Source organism: Electrona antarctica, assembly GCF_951216825.1.
Source record: "Electrona antarctica genome assembly, chromosome: 8".
Taxonomy (NCBI): Eukaryota; Metazoa; Chordata; class Actinopteri; order Myctophiformes; family Myctophidae; genus Electrona; species Electrona antarctica.
Window position 1 is genome coordinate 34421216 of NC_136789.1, and position 17531 is coordinate 34438746.

The 17531-nt window shown below is 44.7% G+C and overlaps 3 protein-coding genes across 9 annotated transcripts in view; all 3 read left to right on the forward strand.

Moving 5' to 3' along the window:
- Window positions 1-555: 555 nt before the first annotated feature.
- On the forward strand, window positions 556-5136 carry b3galt6 (UDP-Gal:betaGal beta 1,3-galactosyltransferase polypeptide 6). 4 transcript variants are annotated; one of them, XR_013790622.1, is made up of 3 exons: window positions 556-760; window positions 1617-4350; window positions 4428-5136. XR_013790622.1 is itself a non-coding variant. In XM_079507908.1 (2 exons), exons 1-2 carry the CDS (start codon window positions 729-731, stop codon window positions 2662-2664), a joined length of 1080 nt encoding a protein of 359 aa, XP_079364034.1. In that variant the 5' UTR covers window positions 556-728; the 3' UTR covers window positions 2665-5136. The 4 variants fall into 4 exon arrangements, 1 of the variants encoding a protein (XP_079364034.1); XR_013790623.1 differs by having other exon boundaries at window positions 1617-4092; window positions 4142-5136; XR_013790624.1 differs by having other exon boundaries at window positions 1617-4092; window positions 4421-5136.
- A 1176-nt stretch (window positions 5137-6312) lies between these two features.
- Window positions 6313-17531, forward strand: part of tmem167b (transmembrane protein 167B) — a 65394-nt gene continuing 54175 nt past the window's right edge. The window contains exons 1-4 of one of the 4 annotated variants that reach the window (XR_013790717.1): window positions 6313-6496; window positions 7961-8092; window positions 9060-11641; window positions 11934-12824. Coding sequence is in view for 1 of the 4 variants with exons in the window: in XM_079508808.1 (XP_079364934.1) it covers window positions 6487-6496; window positions 7961-8092; window positions 9060-9142 (225 nt within the window). In the remaining 3 variants the exon portion in view is untranslated. Of the gene's footprint in view, window positions 6497-7960; window positions 8093-9059; window positions 12825-17531 lie in introns of those variants that run through there. The other 3 variants (XR_013790718.1, XR_013790716.1, XM_079508808.1) reach the window with 3 other exon arrangements.
- mapk14b (mitogen-activated protein kinase 14b) overlaps window positions 14717-17531 on the forward strand; it is a 54503-nt gene continuing 51688 nt past the window's right edge. Inside the window, exon 1 of the mRNA XM_079508807.1 lies at window positions 14717-15451. Within this exon, the coding sequence (XP_079364933.1) occupies window positions 15297-15451 (155 nt within the window). The 5' untranslated portion in view covers window positions 14717-15296. The remainder of the gene's footprint in view (window positions 15452-17531) is intronic.

Consider the following 17531-nt stretch of genomic DNA (forward strand, 5'->3'; position numbering starts at 1 on the left):
TATACACTATACACTATACAGTCAAGAACAGTACAGTAGAAACCCTCGCCTGTGGGGGGCAGCATTGCACTAACGTGTACAGCCTGCCGGAAACCAAAAGAAGATATTTCCGTTTCCGCCTGCAGTGCACAACCAGTGTTGCCACTTCTGCTTATTATAAGCGACTTTGAGCTTGTTTTTCCTGTAAAGTTGCTTCTAAATATTTGGTAGATATCATGGCAGGTTGCGGTTTTTTGGGGCTTGTTTCTAAAGTGTAGTTGCTTATTTAGGCTTGTGTTGTGACCAGCCTAAATAAGCAACTACACTTTAGACCAGTGAACAATTTCTTACACATTTCTTGACAAGGACACTCACATAAATGTAGGCTATTTGTCCAAGGGCCCTACACATCCGAACATATCTTGTGCCAGGTACCCCATACCAGATTTGCGTTGTTAAAATGTTACCTTTTTCCCTCCAATATTTATTTTATTTTCATTATTATTCTTGTTTTAAAACATTTTAAACACAAAGCCTTAGTGCAGTTGCTTCTCTTGGGGCTTGTTTTCATAGACCTGGGTTGCTTATTTCTCCCACAACATATGGCAACACTGCCGATTCTGAATTATAACAAATGAAATGAACGGCCGATGAAATGATGAAACCTCTGCTGCTGCTACACTTCACAACATAAAAGGCTTCTATATTTGCCACTATTCGACCAGGAGGATGTGGATGATGCAACATACATGTCTGGCCTTCAGTGTAGCAACGTTTCAAAGTAAGAAAACAGTCTTTCTTACTACCAACCGGCTACGGCTGTGGTCTGTTTCACCATAATATTCACATCAATGTCTTGTCTGTCTGCTCTAGACTGTCTGCACACTGGGGTGGCTTTTTTAAACTGTAGCGTACGTTCCTCTTCCAAACGTCAATTTAAAACCCAGTTGATGATGCATCATGTATGTAAATATATGAAGCCAGAGCTAATCTACTATTGTTGGCTGTTATTTAATTAACATCCAGTAGTGATGCAGCATCATTTACTCTGGTCTGTCAACATGTAACGTTCCTTCAACGATGCCTTTCCCTTTGTGATTCTGCATTGGATGCTTTGTGTATGCAGTGGTGGTCGTGGAAAGTAACTGAGTACTCACATTTACTCAAATACTGTACTTAAATACAAATTTGAGGATTTTTTTTTTACTTGAATACAAATATTAAAGTATCTTCGTTCTCACCATAATACATTATTACAATTATTAAAATAAATCTTGTTTAAACAATTCTTCCTAATGATGATGTCACTGGTTTCTGAACTGCCCACAGACCTCCTATGAGACACAGACCGAGTAGAAAATAATGGTTGTATTTCATCATGTGAGGACCAATTATTTTATGATCAAGATAGGTTGAAATTGAAAAGTGGTGAAGTGGTCCTTTAAGTAGGCTATATTCTGATACCAGTCATTTTGTATACTGCTAATACTAATTTACTCACGTGGCTCCGACATGTGTGGCCGGTTAAGACACATGTGTGGCCGGTTAAGACACATGTGTGGCCGGTTAAGACACATGCGTGGCCGGTTAAGACACGTGTGGCCGGTTATATTGATTGTAACTTGTTTTTCTTCTAGGTTCGGCACCATGAACCTGCTACGTCTAGTGTGTCGCCACAAGACGGCCCTGGCCATAGGCGGCGTGTGTGCCTTCGCCACCGTCCTCCTCTTCCTGGCCAAATGCACCTCGGAGACTCTGAAGCAGGGCCAGTTGGACCCTCCGGGCCGAGCCCCGCGCGCCCACGTCCCCCAACAGCCTCATCACCCGGATCGCTCCGACGACCCACCACCTCCTCCTCCCGGGCCGAAGGACCTGGCGGCCTTCCTGGTCGTCCTCGTCACGACCGGGCCCAAGTACACGGAGCGCAGGAGTATCATCCGTAGCACCTGGCTCGCCAAGAGGGACCCCGACGTCCTGGCCATGTTCGTGGTGGGAACCGAGGGCCTCCCCGCCGAGGACATGCAGAACCTCAACACGGAGCAGGGCCGCCACAAGGACCTGCTCCTGCTGCCCGAGCTGCGGGACTCGTACGAGAACCTGACGCTCAAGCTGATACACATGTACTCGTGGCTGGACGCGAAGGTGGACTTCAAGTTCGTCCTGAAGGCGGACGACGACACCTTCGCCCGCCTGGACGTCCTCAAGGAGGAGCTGAGGGCCAAGGAGCCCAGCCGCCTGTACTGGGGCTTCTTCTCGGGCCGCGGGCGCGTGAAGGCCGGCGGGAAGTGGCGCGAGAGCGCCTGGGAGCTGTGCGACTACTACCTGCCGTACGCGCTGGGCGGCGGCTACGTGCTCTCGGCGGACCTGGTGCGCTACGTGCGCCTCAACGCCGGCTACCTCAAGGCGTGGCAGAGCGAGGACGTGTCGCTGGGCGCCTGGCTGGCGCCGGTGGACGTGCGGCGTACGCACGACCCGCGCTTCGACACGGAGTACAAGTCGCGCGGCTGCAGCAACAAGTACCTGGTGACGCACAAGCAGAGCCTGGAGGACATGCTGGAGAAGCACCAGACGCTTCAGCGCGACGGACGCCTCTGCAAGGAGGAGGTGAGGCTGAGGCTGAGCTACGTGTACGACTGGAGCGTCCCGCCGTCCCAGTGCTGTCAGAGGAAGGAGGGCATACCCTAAAAGCAGTGGTTCCCAAACCTTTTCGTGTCAAGGAGGACCCCCAAATCAACATTTATTTATGGACCACGGACCCCCCCCCCCCCATTTGAAAACGTATGCCAGGCAGTGACCCTGATAAGGGAGGTTTTTTCACGGCTCTAGCAGTGATTCCGAAACATATTTATTTCATGGACCCCCCCCCCCCCCCCCCCCCCCAGTTTCACACGCATTATGCTATTTAATGGAATTTCTATCTCTGGTACCCCAATTTATATTGTAAAACCACTGTTAATTTAACTCGGAGAGTTAAATTAACCCTAACGGGTCCATTTGGTTCCATTGTGACACGCGCCTCAGAGCCGGAAAGGGCGTCTACGTTTATATGTCTGTGTAAATACCAGCTAGGTTGAACTCTGCTAATGAACAAACTGCAACGATTTACATTCAGACACTGACGTTATGTGATTGTCTACACGATTGTCACATATTTCAGCCATATTTCATACCACCATGCTGGAGTGAGCGAGTGAGAGTGAGCAAGTGGCCGAGATTTTGAGTGTTGGAATTTGGCTTCAAACACGGTCACCTCTCGTCCCGTCGCTTTCGCAGCCCTTTTCGATGGTCGGTGATGTTTTGGGGACCACCCGTGGTGGGTGATGTTTTGGGGACCACCCGTGGTGGGTGATGTCGGTCGGTGTTGTTCTCCGTGTCGTCAAGATGATTATACCATGTTGGTGGCCTGATGCTCGCCTCTTGTATTGTATTGTTGTTTAAAAAGCATTAACACCATCTAAACATTTTCAGACCCGGTCATAAAGGGTGTCTAATTATGCCATTTCAAGGAGGTTTTACGCTCTGCAGCACACTGGGAGGCAAAGCGTTTCATCAGGCCATGATGTGACCCCCTTTTATTGTGTGTGTTATGTCTTTATTTTTGTTAATTTTTGGTATTTTATTTATTAATGTATTTATTCTGGACCTGCGGCGAGCACAGCACAACGAGGTACTACTGATGTTGAACAGAAGTACTGTGTGGACCTACAGTTGTAGCCGCCTGGGAGTTCAATCGTAATTTATAATGTGTTGAGAAATCATTTTTAAGCTTATGGACTGGCTAGACACACAAAAAAGATGTAAAGTAATCCCTTTGGAACTCGGGCGGTTTTAGCATTTGGAGTTTCTCTGAATGTATGTATCTCTTGGGAAAGGTTTTGAATGTGTTACTGCATGTTGTAGCCCTTTTATTTGCCCATTTTACAGAATACAATACAGTAACAAGTCCCCAGGATTTTTTTTTGTGGTATCCTTTTAGCCCAAATGTCTGGCTGTACCTCGTGCTGTTTACATTTCTGTCTAATTCAATCAATCAATCAATTACCAAGGAAAGTAGGGAACTAACTGCCAGACGCTCCCATCCTGGGCGGGAACACCTTTTGGCGTTAGCATTATGTTATGCTTTAGCTATTGAAAAATAGCAGATCTACAAGCTCATAGTGAGCTTGTAGATCTGCTATTTTTGAAAAATCGAAGAACGACTGACAGAAACATAGCTTTTTCAGAAAACTGTCAGGATGTAGAAGACATTTTTAGAATCTGATCTCAGTTCAAAATGGGTTAAGAGTTCTTGTCATGTTCATGACATAAGATGGGCAATGTCAACAACACGGTACAGCTTCAACTGGGGTCAGTTTGGATCAGTCCTTGGGGGTCAGTCCTGATTTTTCAAAAATAGCAGACCTACAAGTTCATAGCGCGGCACCGAGTGCCGCGCTATGAGCTTGTAGATCTGCTATTTTTCATTAGCTAAAGTATAACACGATGCTTCAAACACCAAAAGGGTTTCCCGCCCAGAACGGGTTAAGCACAAGATGGTATCGGCCATATCGGTATCGGCCGATCATGAGAAAAACAACCTGTGATCGGGATCGGCCCCAAAAAACCCGACATTTCAGATCCGCGGAACACAGAGAATCGGGATGAAACCCAGGCTAGCCACAAACCTAAATTTTAAGTGTCAATAACGGCATATTCCAAAACGCTCTGATGTTTTACGACAACTTGGATGAGAAACAATAATGTTGAAATATTTGTCAAATAATTTATGTTTATGTTTATGTATTTGATATGGACATAACAATCTCATTGCACAGTTGTACAAATAGTAGATGCATCATTTACAGTGTGTTAGCACATGTGCTAATTTTCACCACTTGTCCACAGGAGACTTTTCTAAGAAATACAGGGACGCTATAGTTTAAAAACAAACACCCAATCAAATACAAAAAATTATACATTCTAATAATATTTACAGCACAATTACAATATCCATTACATAATCTCTAATTTTCAGATCCCATTCTTGTTTTCCATGAATGTCACCATGTTGTTGTTAATCAGCATTTTTATTAATAGTTCTAACACACTAACTTAAAAAAACGATGTTTGTTTCCAAATGGTGTGCCGCTTGAATGTTTTATTAAATGTTTTTTTTTGGTAACGTATTCTGATTGTCTTGAAGCTTCATTGTCTACATCGCAATTTGATGAAATGCTTTATAAAGGTTGCAATTCACTAATAATATGACTATCAAATATAACTGTCTCACAATAATACAGTCTGTATTGTTTTTGACAGCATTACATTATTGTAGCAAGATGACAGCCTTGTGATTAGGGTTGGGATAATTTATTTTCTATTTTTTAGATTTATTTTTGGAAATCTTGGCCGCACACGCCAATAGCCAGAGTGCCAATATTTTATTAGGACGTAGCAGGTAAGACAAATTAATCCCAACGTTTCGGCGGTTAAACCTTCGTCATGGAATGATGAAGGATTAACTGCCGAAACGTTTGGAGGTGATCAGCCTTTGTCACAGGTTTGCTTTGATAACAGCCATAAATGCATTTGTATTGTTGAGTCTCATGTCTCACATCTTCCTCTTGACAATACAACCTAGATTCTCTGTGGGGTTCAGGTCAGGCCAGTTGGCTGGTCAGTTAAGTAAGCACAGTAATACCATGGTCAGTACACTAATTACTAGTAGTTTTGGCTCTGTGGGCAGGTGCAAAATCGAGCTGGAAAGGAAAATTAGCATCTCCATGTAGCCTGTCAACATACTGAAGCACAATGTACTCGATGGCTGTGTTGAAACCATTGTTAAAAGTTTTCACTGTCGGTGTCACAACACAACCAGGCATCTATTATGATATTTTACAGCACTGTGTGCTTCCGTACGTTGACAAGCTTTATGTTACAGTACATTTCAAGCACAAACTCAATACAAAGGCTGTTAACTGTGAGTGGACGACCCAATTAAGCATTACACTTGTTTACAAGAGGGTCCACCTTGTTCAATTCATCAAAACATTTAGAGACGTACAAATAGACACTTCTATATAGACAAAGAACAGAACAGGAATTCATAAGGGAGGTAAAAAGGGAAAAGAAACATACAGTGAGGGGAAAAAGGGGTGTTGATGTTGATCTTGATCTTCCTTTTCCAGCAGCACTTTTTAAGTTTTTATATTATGGAGTTAGATTAACATCCAGAACAAGAAAGAATGATTAATCAAGTGAACAGTAGGTGGCGGTAATGAAATGCACATGTAATGTTTACCGAAACTCCAACAGAAAGAAGAAGAAGAAGAAGAAGATCCCGGACCCGGAAGTGTCATCCTGCTCTGTTTTGCTCAGTGAGTGAAATGGATGTCTTCTTCACTTCAGTTCCACTCATTTAACAACAACAACAACAACAACAACAACACCAACACAATGACTCTCTGATTGAACACCTAGACAAGCATTCTTTCTCATAACGACGAGAAGACTCTTCAAGTTGCCAACATGACAAATGGTAGGTTTTCCATTCTGTGACTAAAACGAGACGTTTATAAGGGACCAGAGAGACTTCACTAGCATTAGCTCTGTAGGCTAGCTGTAGACGTGGCTCGTTGAAAGAAAGGCCCACACAGTGTTGAATGTTGATGTAAACTAGTGTACACTACTTATAAAAACGTGTTTTAACACGTTAGCAGCAACCAGGGGTTTTTAATTGAAACGAGCCTGTTTTCATTTCCAACGTGGCCACTACAGATGTCATTTGATGTGAATGTACTGTTGTGTCAGTGTGTGACCTGGTATTTATACTTTTAGCAAGAGTGTTATTTCACTCATGAAAACCATTGATTGATTGATTGAAATATGTATTAACAGTTTTACAGAATTACAGTACATTTCAAGCACAAACTCAATACAAATACTGTTAACTGAGTGGACGAACCAATTAAGCATTACACTTGTTTAGAATTAGAAGAGGGTCCACCATGTTCAATTCATCAAAACAATTAGAGACATACAAATAGACACTTCTATATAGACAAAGAACAGAACAGGAATTCATCATAAAGGAGGTAAAAAGGGAACATAAACATATACAGTGCGAACAGCTGCAGAAAAAATGACCGCTATGTTCCAAACAGAAAACTGAAACCAGAAGCTGGCCCTGTGGTGGAGCCCCACCGTTAAATGCATGTAGGAGAAATGCTGTCTTGTTTTAGCCCCCCCCCCCCCCCCCCCCCCCCCCCCCTGTTCACAATACAGTAGCTATGCCAACACAAGATGTACATGTTTGCTAACTCACAGTTAACAGTCTTTGTATTGAGTTGTGCTTGAAATGTACTGTAATTCTGCAAACTGTTAATAAATATTTCAATCAATCAATCAAAAAAGCCAAAAATATTACAGTCAAAACTAGCGTCTCCCCAAATAAATAAAAGGATAAACAATAAGGGGGGGGGGGGGGGTAGTTTTGACTGTAATTTTGAATAGATAAGCAAGTTACTGTGGGCTCAAGTTTAAGCGAACATCTTCATCTTGTGTGTTGGCATAGCTACTGTATTGTGAATTTGTTAGAATCTCGAAACGCCTTTTATTTATGCAGTGCCTGAGTCGAGCAGAACAAACACATACAGATAGACCTCATGTAAATAATCAGTCTGTGATTATTTATGAAAGGGGTGGAGTGTTTCAGTAATTATTCACTTTAATATTATAACAGCATGCACTATGCATATTTGCAAACATGTTTGCTTCTATGTTTATGGCTTGTGCATTTGAACTATAGCCTAGTACTGTGTGTGAATTGTTATTGAACTATATTTTTGGCATGTCGAACAATGCCTTAAAAAGGCCTCCCGTCTTTCCTTCATAATTCTTTATGCCATGTTTTTAAACGCTGTAGCACTTATTATTATTATGTATTTATTTGTACTTGCCACTAACTAGGGTACTGCATTATCCCAACACCTTTCTTTCCTAGTGTACTCTTTCGATGGCATCCTGGTGTTCGGGCTGCTTTTCATCTGCACGTGTGCATACCTCAAAAAGGTCCCACGGCTGAACAGTTGGCTGCTTTCGGAGAAGAAAGGGGTGTGGGGCGTCTTCTACAAAGGTAAGCAGAAAGGGGTGTGGGGCGTCTTCTACAAAGGTAAGCAGAAAGGGGTGTGGGGCGTCTTCTACAAAGGTAAGCAGAAAGGCGTGTGGGGCGTCTTCTACAAAGGTAAGCAGAAAGGGGTGTGGGGCGTCTTCTACAAAGGTAAGCAGAAAGGGGTGTGGGGCGTCTTCTACAAAGGTAAGCAGAAAGGGGTCTGGGGCGTCTTCTACAAAGGTAAGCAGAAAGGGGTATGGGGCGTCTTCTACAAAGGTAAGCAGAAAGGGGTGTGGGGCGTCTTCTACAAAGGTAAGCAGAAAGGGGTGTGGGGCGTCTTCTACAAAGGTAAGCAGAAAGGGGTGTGGGGCGTCTTCTACAAAGGTAAGCATGAGAATGGGGCCATGCTATTTTGACTTGCATGTATGGATGCCACAAAAAATGGACCCGGCAGCGAATGGACCCGCTGCTATTATTAGAATTATAGCTCCGAACTGACAAACACCGAGAGGCGTCGGAACCGGAGCCGAACGGACCCGGCTATTATAATAAATACGAGGACCGTACCCATACAACACCCGAAATGACCGAATGCCGACGTTATTATTAAGAGTTGTATATTATTATTAAAAAAGACTTCTTTCTTACCTAAACGTAGTCACGTGACGTGACGCAAGGCACGCAGTCTCCCACTGGCCTGAAGAGAAAGAAAAGTCGGTGATTGACAGCTGGGAGAGCCAATCGCCGGGTCCACTCGGGTTACGGGTATTGGTGATTACCCGAGCACCGAGACATATGGGAGTCCGGGAGCCGCTATGAAAATACCCGGTAGTGTTCTTGTAAACGGAACCGGCTCCGGGTCGGTTCGGACCCATCGGGTATTTTTGGATCTCGGGCTTACCCGAAAGACCTCTAGTCTATAGAGTAAGCCAAATGCATTATCCTGTGCAGTTGAATGAGTCCCTGTAACATTCTTTTCTCTTGCTCTCAGCTGCAGTGATCGGGACACGGCTCCACTTCGCTGTGGCGCTGTCCTGCGTGGCCATGGGATTCTACCTAGTCCTGCTGAAGTGAAACCACACCGCCTGGCCTATGGGATTCATGGGGTGACTGGACTTGGAAATGGCTCGGAGGACCATAATAACGGCTGGGGATGGACTGAGCTGAGCTGAACTGTTGAGGACACTGCCTTGGATTACAGAAGGCCCATCATCTCCACACGGGACCCCTTTCATTCAAAGACGAGTTGTTGCTGCCCCCCCCCCCCCCCCCCCCCCCCCCCTCCTCTGGTGTATTTATGGATGAACGACTTTCCTCTTCCTCTCACCGCGCACGGGGAAAAGCCAGATTCTTCTTCTGATCCAACTCCACAATGGTCTGAACTTAACCCATTCTGGGCGGGAACCCCTTTTGGTGTTTTAACTAAGCATTATGTTATACTTTAGCTATTGAAAAATAGCAGATCTACAAGCTCGTAGCGCGCCACCGAGTGGCGCACTACGAGCTTGTATGTCTGCTATTTTTGAAAAATTGTGAAAATGCGGCACAAATCTTTGAATATATATTCGTTCAGAGCGAACTTTTTTTTTTACGTCCGGCCAAAATGGTCTGAAGGATCTTTGACTTGTCATTCTCCACTATCGTTCCTCATCCGGTCATTGTTTGTACCTCTCCTCTGTCTCGCTCGGCATGTTCATAGCCCTCTCTCGTTGACGTTCCTCTCCAGCTTGGCATGTTCATAGCCCTCTCTCGTTGACGTTCCTCTCCAGCTCGGCATGTTCATAGCCCTCTCTCGTTGACGTTCCTCTCCAGCACGGCATGTTCATAGCCCTCTCTCGTTGACGTTCCTCTCCAGCTCGGCGGAAGTCTCCTCCAGTTTCTTCGGGCCGGCCTCTCGGGGGGTGGTGGTTGTTCTTGGAAGTCGTGGGCCGTGTTGGGCGTGCCAAAGTACCGCCGCTCCAGGCTGGAACCAGTCATGGTTCCCTGACCTCAGACATACTGTACGAGTCACCTTGTCAGTGAGCAGTTGTGTGGTTTACTGTACAGACCGTTATGATACAGGAGGAGCTTTACTGTACAGACCGTTATGATACAGGAGGAGCTTTACTGTACAGACCGTTATGATACAGGAGGAGCTTTACTGTACAGACCGTTATGATACAGGAGGAGTCCACTGTGTTACTATGTTATCGCTGGGTCACGCATTGTTGTCCCTCCCTTAACCCATTTTGGGTGGGAACCCCTTTTGGTGTTTTAAGCATTATGTTATACTTTAGCTATTGAAAAATAGCAGATCTACAAGCTCGTAGCGCGCCACCGAGTGGCGCGCTACGAGCTTGTAGGTCTGCTATTTTTTTAAAGTAGTGAAAATGTGACACAAATCATTGAATATATTGTGACACAAATCATTGAATATATATATATATATATATATTCTTCCAGAGCCAAAGTTTTTAACTCAAATCTTTGCTTTTGTGAGGTCCCTGGAACAGCATATTTTCAGATGGGGGTCGGCGGCCAATTACATATACTCTTGGGGGTCCACTGACATAGAAACATGGGTTTTTCAGAAAACTGTCATGATTTAGAAGACATTTGTAGAATCGTTCCCAGGTCAAAATGGGTTAAGATTTATGTTGGAAGGATGCACAAGAGTGAGGGGGGTTAATTTCTGCATTATATCATCTCATTCCAGACTGTATAGAATGTCAAGACTAACATAGCTGTGTATATATTATGATAAAGACCAGAAATAGTCAGATGGGTTATTGAACAATAAGAAAGAAAGAAAAGAGAGAAACAAAGTTAATATATTAAACTTGTGTACACTTTAGTTGTTTGTTTTTTTTACAATGAAAGGAGAAATTAGGTCAAATGTCTGCCAAATATGATATCAATTTTGTCCCCACACGTCTCAATATTTGCCATTGACAATGAAAGGAGAAATTAGGTCAAATGTCCGCCAAATGTGACGTAAATTTGTACGATGACGAGCGCCCCTCACTTCACACTGGTGTGATTTTTTTTCTTTTCCCTTCAATCTCTTAATTTTTTTTAAGCAATTTAAAATCTTTACGGTAACCCTTATCCCGAGTCTTGTTTCACGCTGGCACGCTGGATTTCTCCATCTCAATGCATCCGCGCTAGCTGGTACACTGTCTATGTAATACTATTAATTTCTTCTAGCCTCATAGATTGGTCAGTGAACAGTTAAAACCCAGTAGAAGAACATACCTTTACATCCATGAGAAGACTAATAAACGTTCATAGAAATAAGTCATATCATATGTTTTGTACAATTTAGCTTCCTACACGGGGAGGGAACTAACTGCCTGAAGTTGTAACCACTTGAACCCAGTATACTGTACTCAGTAGCCCAGGGATCTGGTCCTGTCAGTCCACGATGCGCAGTGCATTTTAAAATGCGTTATCCTTTAAACACAAACTAGTTTCTGCTTGTTCATGGGGCTGTATGTATTATATTTAATTTATTCCAGGGTTCTAATCTTTCCCTTTGACATGCCATGAAGGTCGTTAGAGCACTCCGCCTCGCCTCTCAGCCATCATGATCAGGTCATCACAGGGTTCGGTCCCGGGCTCCGCCTATATAGAGCACTCCGCCTCGCCTCTCAGCCATCATGATCAGGTCATCACGGGGTTCGGTCCCGGGCTCCGCCTATATAGAGCACTCCGCCTCGCCTCTCAGCCATCATGATCAGGTCATCACGGGGTTCGGTCCCGGGCTCCGCCTATATAGAGCACTCCGCCTCGCCTCTCAGCCATCATGATCAGGTCATCACGGGGTTCGGTCCCGGGCTCCGCCTATATAGAGCACTCCGCCTCGCCCCTCAGCCATCATGATCAGGTCATCACAGGGTTCGCTCCCGGGCACCGGCTATATAGAGCGTCGCAGTCCCGCCCTCCTCGAGAGACCCGGAAAATAATTCCCCGTTAATTTTCCTCATAGACCTTTTCAAAAAGTATTTATTTAAAGACGTTTACGCCGCGGACAAAGCCAACTGGAGTCGTGACAAATCATGACAATAAACACAATGTTTTGGGCCGATCAAATAATTAGAATGAAAGAAAACGGCAACTACTTTTGTTGTTTTTCTTCTTTGTAATTATTTGTTTGGTCCAAAATATTGTGTTTGTTGTCATGATTTGTCACGACTCGAGTTGGCTTTGTACGACGCTTTATAAGGTCTTTAAATAAATACCTTTTGAAATGTCTATGGGAAAAATGCATTGGGAATTATTTCCTGGGCCTGGCGTCGTCATGAAAGGGGACTGCGACTCTGCACACAAGTAGCACGTCTTGGGTACAGCGAGTCGAGCAGTGAGCACCTGGGAGGTGGTATTGCGGAACTTGTGTGCTTCACCTCAGCTATCCATCTGCCCAGAGGTCTTAACACATTGTGAAATAGACTCAGCACTCTGGCTGATACCGACAATAAGCCTCTACTATGACTACAACCTATACTAACTATCATGAATAGCAGAGCTATGTCACACGTGGCGTGAAGCTTGTAGAACTTCTATTTTCCCACAAATGTTGGTACTGGGGTTCAAGTGGTTAACTGCAATGCCAAATAGGGGTGATTGTTGAAATTAAACAATGTTGGTGGATTAAATAAACAAGTAAATGGATTATAGACGGATTACGTATCTTCATGGTCACCTTATTTGTATTTATTTTGTACGGTGTGATGTATATGTGGGGTGTTTTCAGTAAAGGGTACATCAGAGTATTGTTTATGGCCTACTGTCTTTTTTTCAGTGAAGCAATTATCCCTTACGGAGCTGTGTGTGGCTGGCTGGGTGCCTGGCCGGCTGCCTGGGTGGGTCTGAGCACGAAAATAGCATGGTTGTTTCTCACCACCTGTGCACACACACAAACACACATGCACATTATTAACTGTATATATGATGATTTCGGGTGTGCCAGCCCAGTACAGTACAGTAGAGGGACCCCCACACGGTAACTGTCATTTCTCTACTGTTTAGGACGTGGGGTGGCTCGCCGGAATCGGCCCGGCCCCCTGGGCGCGTTCCTGGGGGCTCCCCGGAGACCCCCACATGGTAACTCGGTCATTTCGCTACCGTTTCGGACATGGGGTGGCTCGCCGGGAACGGGCCGGCACCCTGGCCGTTGTCCTGTGGGTCTGGAACTTCCGGGGACCCCCACACGGAGTTGCACCACTCACTTCACACGGGTGTGATTCTTTTGTCTATGAGGGTTTTTTTGGGGGGGTCACTGAATCATACACGGCAAATGATTTAATGTAATCATGTGTAACTCTGAGGGTGAATCACTCTTCATATGACCACCGCGCTCTGACTATAGGTGTGCTACCCTTGATCTTGACTCTGAGGGTGAGTCACTCTTCATATGACCACCGCGCTCTGACTATAGGTGTGCTACCCTTGATCTTGACTCTGAGGGTGAATCACTCTTCATATGACCACCGCGCTCTGACTATAGGTGCGCTACCCTTGATCTTGACTCTGAGGGTGAATCACTCTTCATATGACCACCGCTCTCTGACTATAGGTGTGCTACCCTTGATCTAGACTCTGAGGGTGAACAAATGGAACTTGGTTTGAACAATGAAAGTGCAGCATGACTCATTTGAGGTAGAGAACATGTCAACATGTCACACTATTGAAAGTAATAGCTGGAAACCTCAAGATGGCGCCACCTGTCCATTGAAGAACGGCTGGTATTTTGATGATTATAGCAATACTTTTGTACTTTTTTAATGCAAGTAACATCAGAATACAGGATTTGTATCCTGTATTCTGTTTTATCCTGAGTATTTAGGTCTACATTGTGGACATATTGCTATTTTTACTAAAGGAATACACTGCAATAAAGTAGCCTAGCCTATGTCTTCAGTACAACTCCCATGATCCACACATTCTGTGTTCAAAGTGGGGCCCCGAGACCCCCCAGGGGTCTTTGATAATAACGTCAAAATCACTTTAACCACTTTTAGTTTTAACTCTATATAAATTGGCTACCGTATTTTAAAAGAATCTTTCAGGAAAACTTTGGACATAGCTTTATATTTTTGAAACGCAAATCTTGTGGCGTGGAGGTTGGGAGGTGGAGGGTCCCTTCCATCCATCCATCCATCCTGGCGGACCTGGCCCAATATATTTTAATTTCATTTCATAAAAATAGACCTTAATTTGGGGGTTCCTTGATTGACTGACATTAAAAAAGGCCAGAAACAGTTTATAATAGGCCTGGCCTGCATTACAGTAACTTATATCCTGGCTGGGATGGGAGGGGAAAGCCCATATCTATGATCGATTGATTGATTGAACTATGTATTAACAGTTTGCAGAATTACAGTACATTTCAAGCACAAACTCAATACAAAGACTGTTAACTGTGAGTGGACGACCCAATTAAGCATTACACTTGTTTACAAGAGGGTCCACCTTGTTCAATTCATTTCCAAATATAATACAATCGATTTCCAAATAATACATTTCCATTTCCAATCCCATCAACGCCCTAGCTGCTACTACGTTATACTTCACTTCGCGCGAGACGACAGCTGTAGTCGCGGGAGCCGTGTGTGTGCGCGCGTGCGTGCCAAATGCACTAGCACGTTTCCTCTCTCTCCCCGCACACACATTTGCATTGGGCAGATTGTAAAGCAGCTGCTATGTGTGAGGAGGAGGAAGAAGGAAAAGAGGTCATAAATAGCAGAAAAAGCCCCACATCACCACCATCATCATTAGAAGAACGTTTCTTACACAACAACAAGACACTGTACGTACGTGCACGGCACGCACGGATCGAGGAGCTACACTAGCTGGCCGTGCACGAATACATCTGCACAACACACACACACAGGGCTGCAGCTACAGGAAGATAGCTCCTTGTGTGTGTGTGTGTGTGTGTGTGTGTGTGTGTGAGCGCGTGTGTGAGTAACACACGGGGCTGCCTGCAGCAGCTAGCTACAGGAAGACAGCTCCTTGTGTTGTGTGTGTGTGTGTGTGTGTGTGTGTGAGCGCGTGCAGTGTGCGCGCGTGTGAGTTCCTGGTTTGCAATGTTGTTTTGAATGTGGGACAGAGACGCAGAAACAGGAGGATCATCGATCAGGACAACAAACAACAGGAGAAAGAAGGAGAGAAGTTTCTGTGTGTCTGTTGCACTGTAGTGCCGTCAGTAGGACAACTGACAACACACTGAACTACAGACTATAGAAATATGTCGCACATTAATAAGAAGAAGGAAAGTAGTAGTAGTAGTAGCAGTAGTAGAGCTACTTTCTATCGGCAGGAGCTGAACAAGACCATCTGGGAGGTCCCGGAGCGGTACCAGAACCTGTCCCCGGTGGGGTCCGGGGCGTACGGGTCCGTGTGGTGAGTGATCGGGGTTACTGGGACGGAGGATTAGTGATTTTTTTGCAGAGTTGTTGTTTTACAGTTATTATGCAAATGTTTTTTTTTTTTTTTAAACTATACCGAGAGTTGTTAATATTAAATAACCTCCCGGCCGAACGAACGAACTGCCGGGGTTTAGATTTTTGTTACAATATTTTAAATGTATATATTTTTCTTTTGTTTACTTTCTTTCCTCGTCGCCTGTTTGAGTGTTTAGTGCACACCGTGCACGATGCCTGCCTTCCTTTAGTTTTCGGGATGCTTCGCATTTGTTCGGGGGGGATTTTTTTGTTTTTGTTTTGTTTTGTTTTTTCGTGCAGATTTTTTTTGTTTTGTCTAGCTTGTGATTTCCTGTAAAATTCCTTCGTATTTCATCCGTAATAAACGGTTCGTTCGTTTAAATCTAGCCATGCAAATATATACCGTACGCCACTGTGTAGCAGCTTGAACAGTAACTTCATAGTAGGCTAATGGGTGGAAAAAAGGGTCCATCTTTGTGCAGATTTTGATCGTTCCACCTTTTTTGTTTTTCTAAAAATCCCAGCAGAGAACAAGGAAGCCTCGTCAGAACAGAACAACTAACTCCTTCATGGCGTGCTTGCATCCGTCATCCACTAGAAGCAATATGCGCCCTGCATGTATTCATTTCATTTGATATAGTGATATAGTAGTTAGTATATATGCTGATGGCGACGACCATGCTTATGGATGCTGATCATACGTTTCTGCGTGCGTGAGTGTGCGTGTCCTACAGTTTCTTTTCATCAACTCCAGTTGTAACTATGCATGCATGCATTATGCATTTTCCAGTTGGATACAGAGAGAGAGAGAGAGAGAGAGAGAGAGACAGGGAGAGAGAGAGAGAGACAGAGAGAGAGACAGAGAGAGAGGGAGAGGGAGAGGGAGAGGGAGAGAGGGAGAGGGAGAGGGAGAGAGGGAGAGGGAGGGAGAGAGAGAGAGAGAGGGGAGAGAGAGAGAGACAGAGGGACAGAGAGAGGGAGAGAGAGAGAGAGAGACAGAGGGACAGAGAGAGGGAGAGAGAGAGAGAGAGAGAGAGGACAGAGGGAGAGGGAGGGAGAGAGAGGGAGAGAGAGAGAGACAGAGAGAGAGAGAGAGGGTCGAGTCACATGGTTTCCAGGAACCATAGTGAGTGTTTCTATGGGCATGCATCGATGCTGCTGCTGATGAGTCTGGAATGATGTCATGCACCCCTTTCTCTTCTGTACCCGTTGTGTGTGTGTTGCTGCACACACACACACACACACACACACACACACACACACACACACACACACACACACACACACACACACACACCCATGACTCATAGTCCCGAGATTAGATCGACTCCTCCAAAACGTGACTTCATGGGGTTTAGTCACCGGCCGTAGTCGTACGTAATGCCTTCAAGGACCCTCGGTCAGACCAAACAGGCTCCATCATACTAACCCATGGAGACCTGAGGACCTTTCTACAAAGGCCTTCTAAATTCTGACAGTTTTCTGAAAAAAACCCATGTTTCTGTGGCAGTGGTTCTCAATATTTCATGTCAAGGACCCCCAAAAATATATGTATTTGGCCGCCGACCCCCATCTGAAAATATGTTGTTCCAGAGACCCCCCCCCCCTCCCAGAAGCAAAGATTTGACTTAAATCGTTTGCTCTGAAAGAATACTATATTCAAAGATCTGCACCACATTTTCAAGACTTTTTCAAAAATAGCAGACCTACAAGCTCATAGCGCGGCACTCGGTGCCGCGCTATGAGCTTGTAGATCTGCTATTTTTCAATAGCTAAAGTATAACACAATGCTATAAACACCAAAAGGGGTTCCCCGCCTTCCCGTCTAGAATGGGCTAATAACATAATTATAAGCGTTGTCTGTCCTGACACAGAGCGTGTTATTTGCCTCCTGCAGTCAGTGTGTGGACTGGGGGACATGACACCTGACATTTTCTCTCTCTGTGTGTGTAGTCAGTGTAATAAGGTCTTGTTATTATTGTACCACTATGTTCTATGGTGTGTATAATCTCTCAAATGACACAGATCGGATTTCAAAT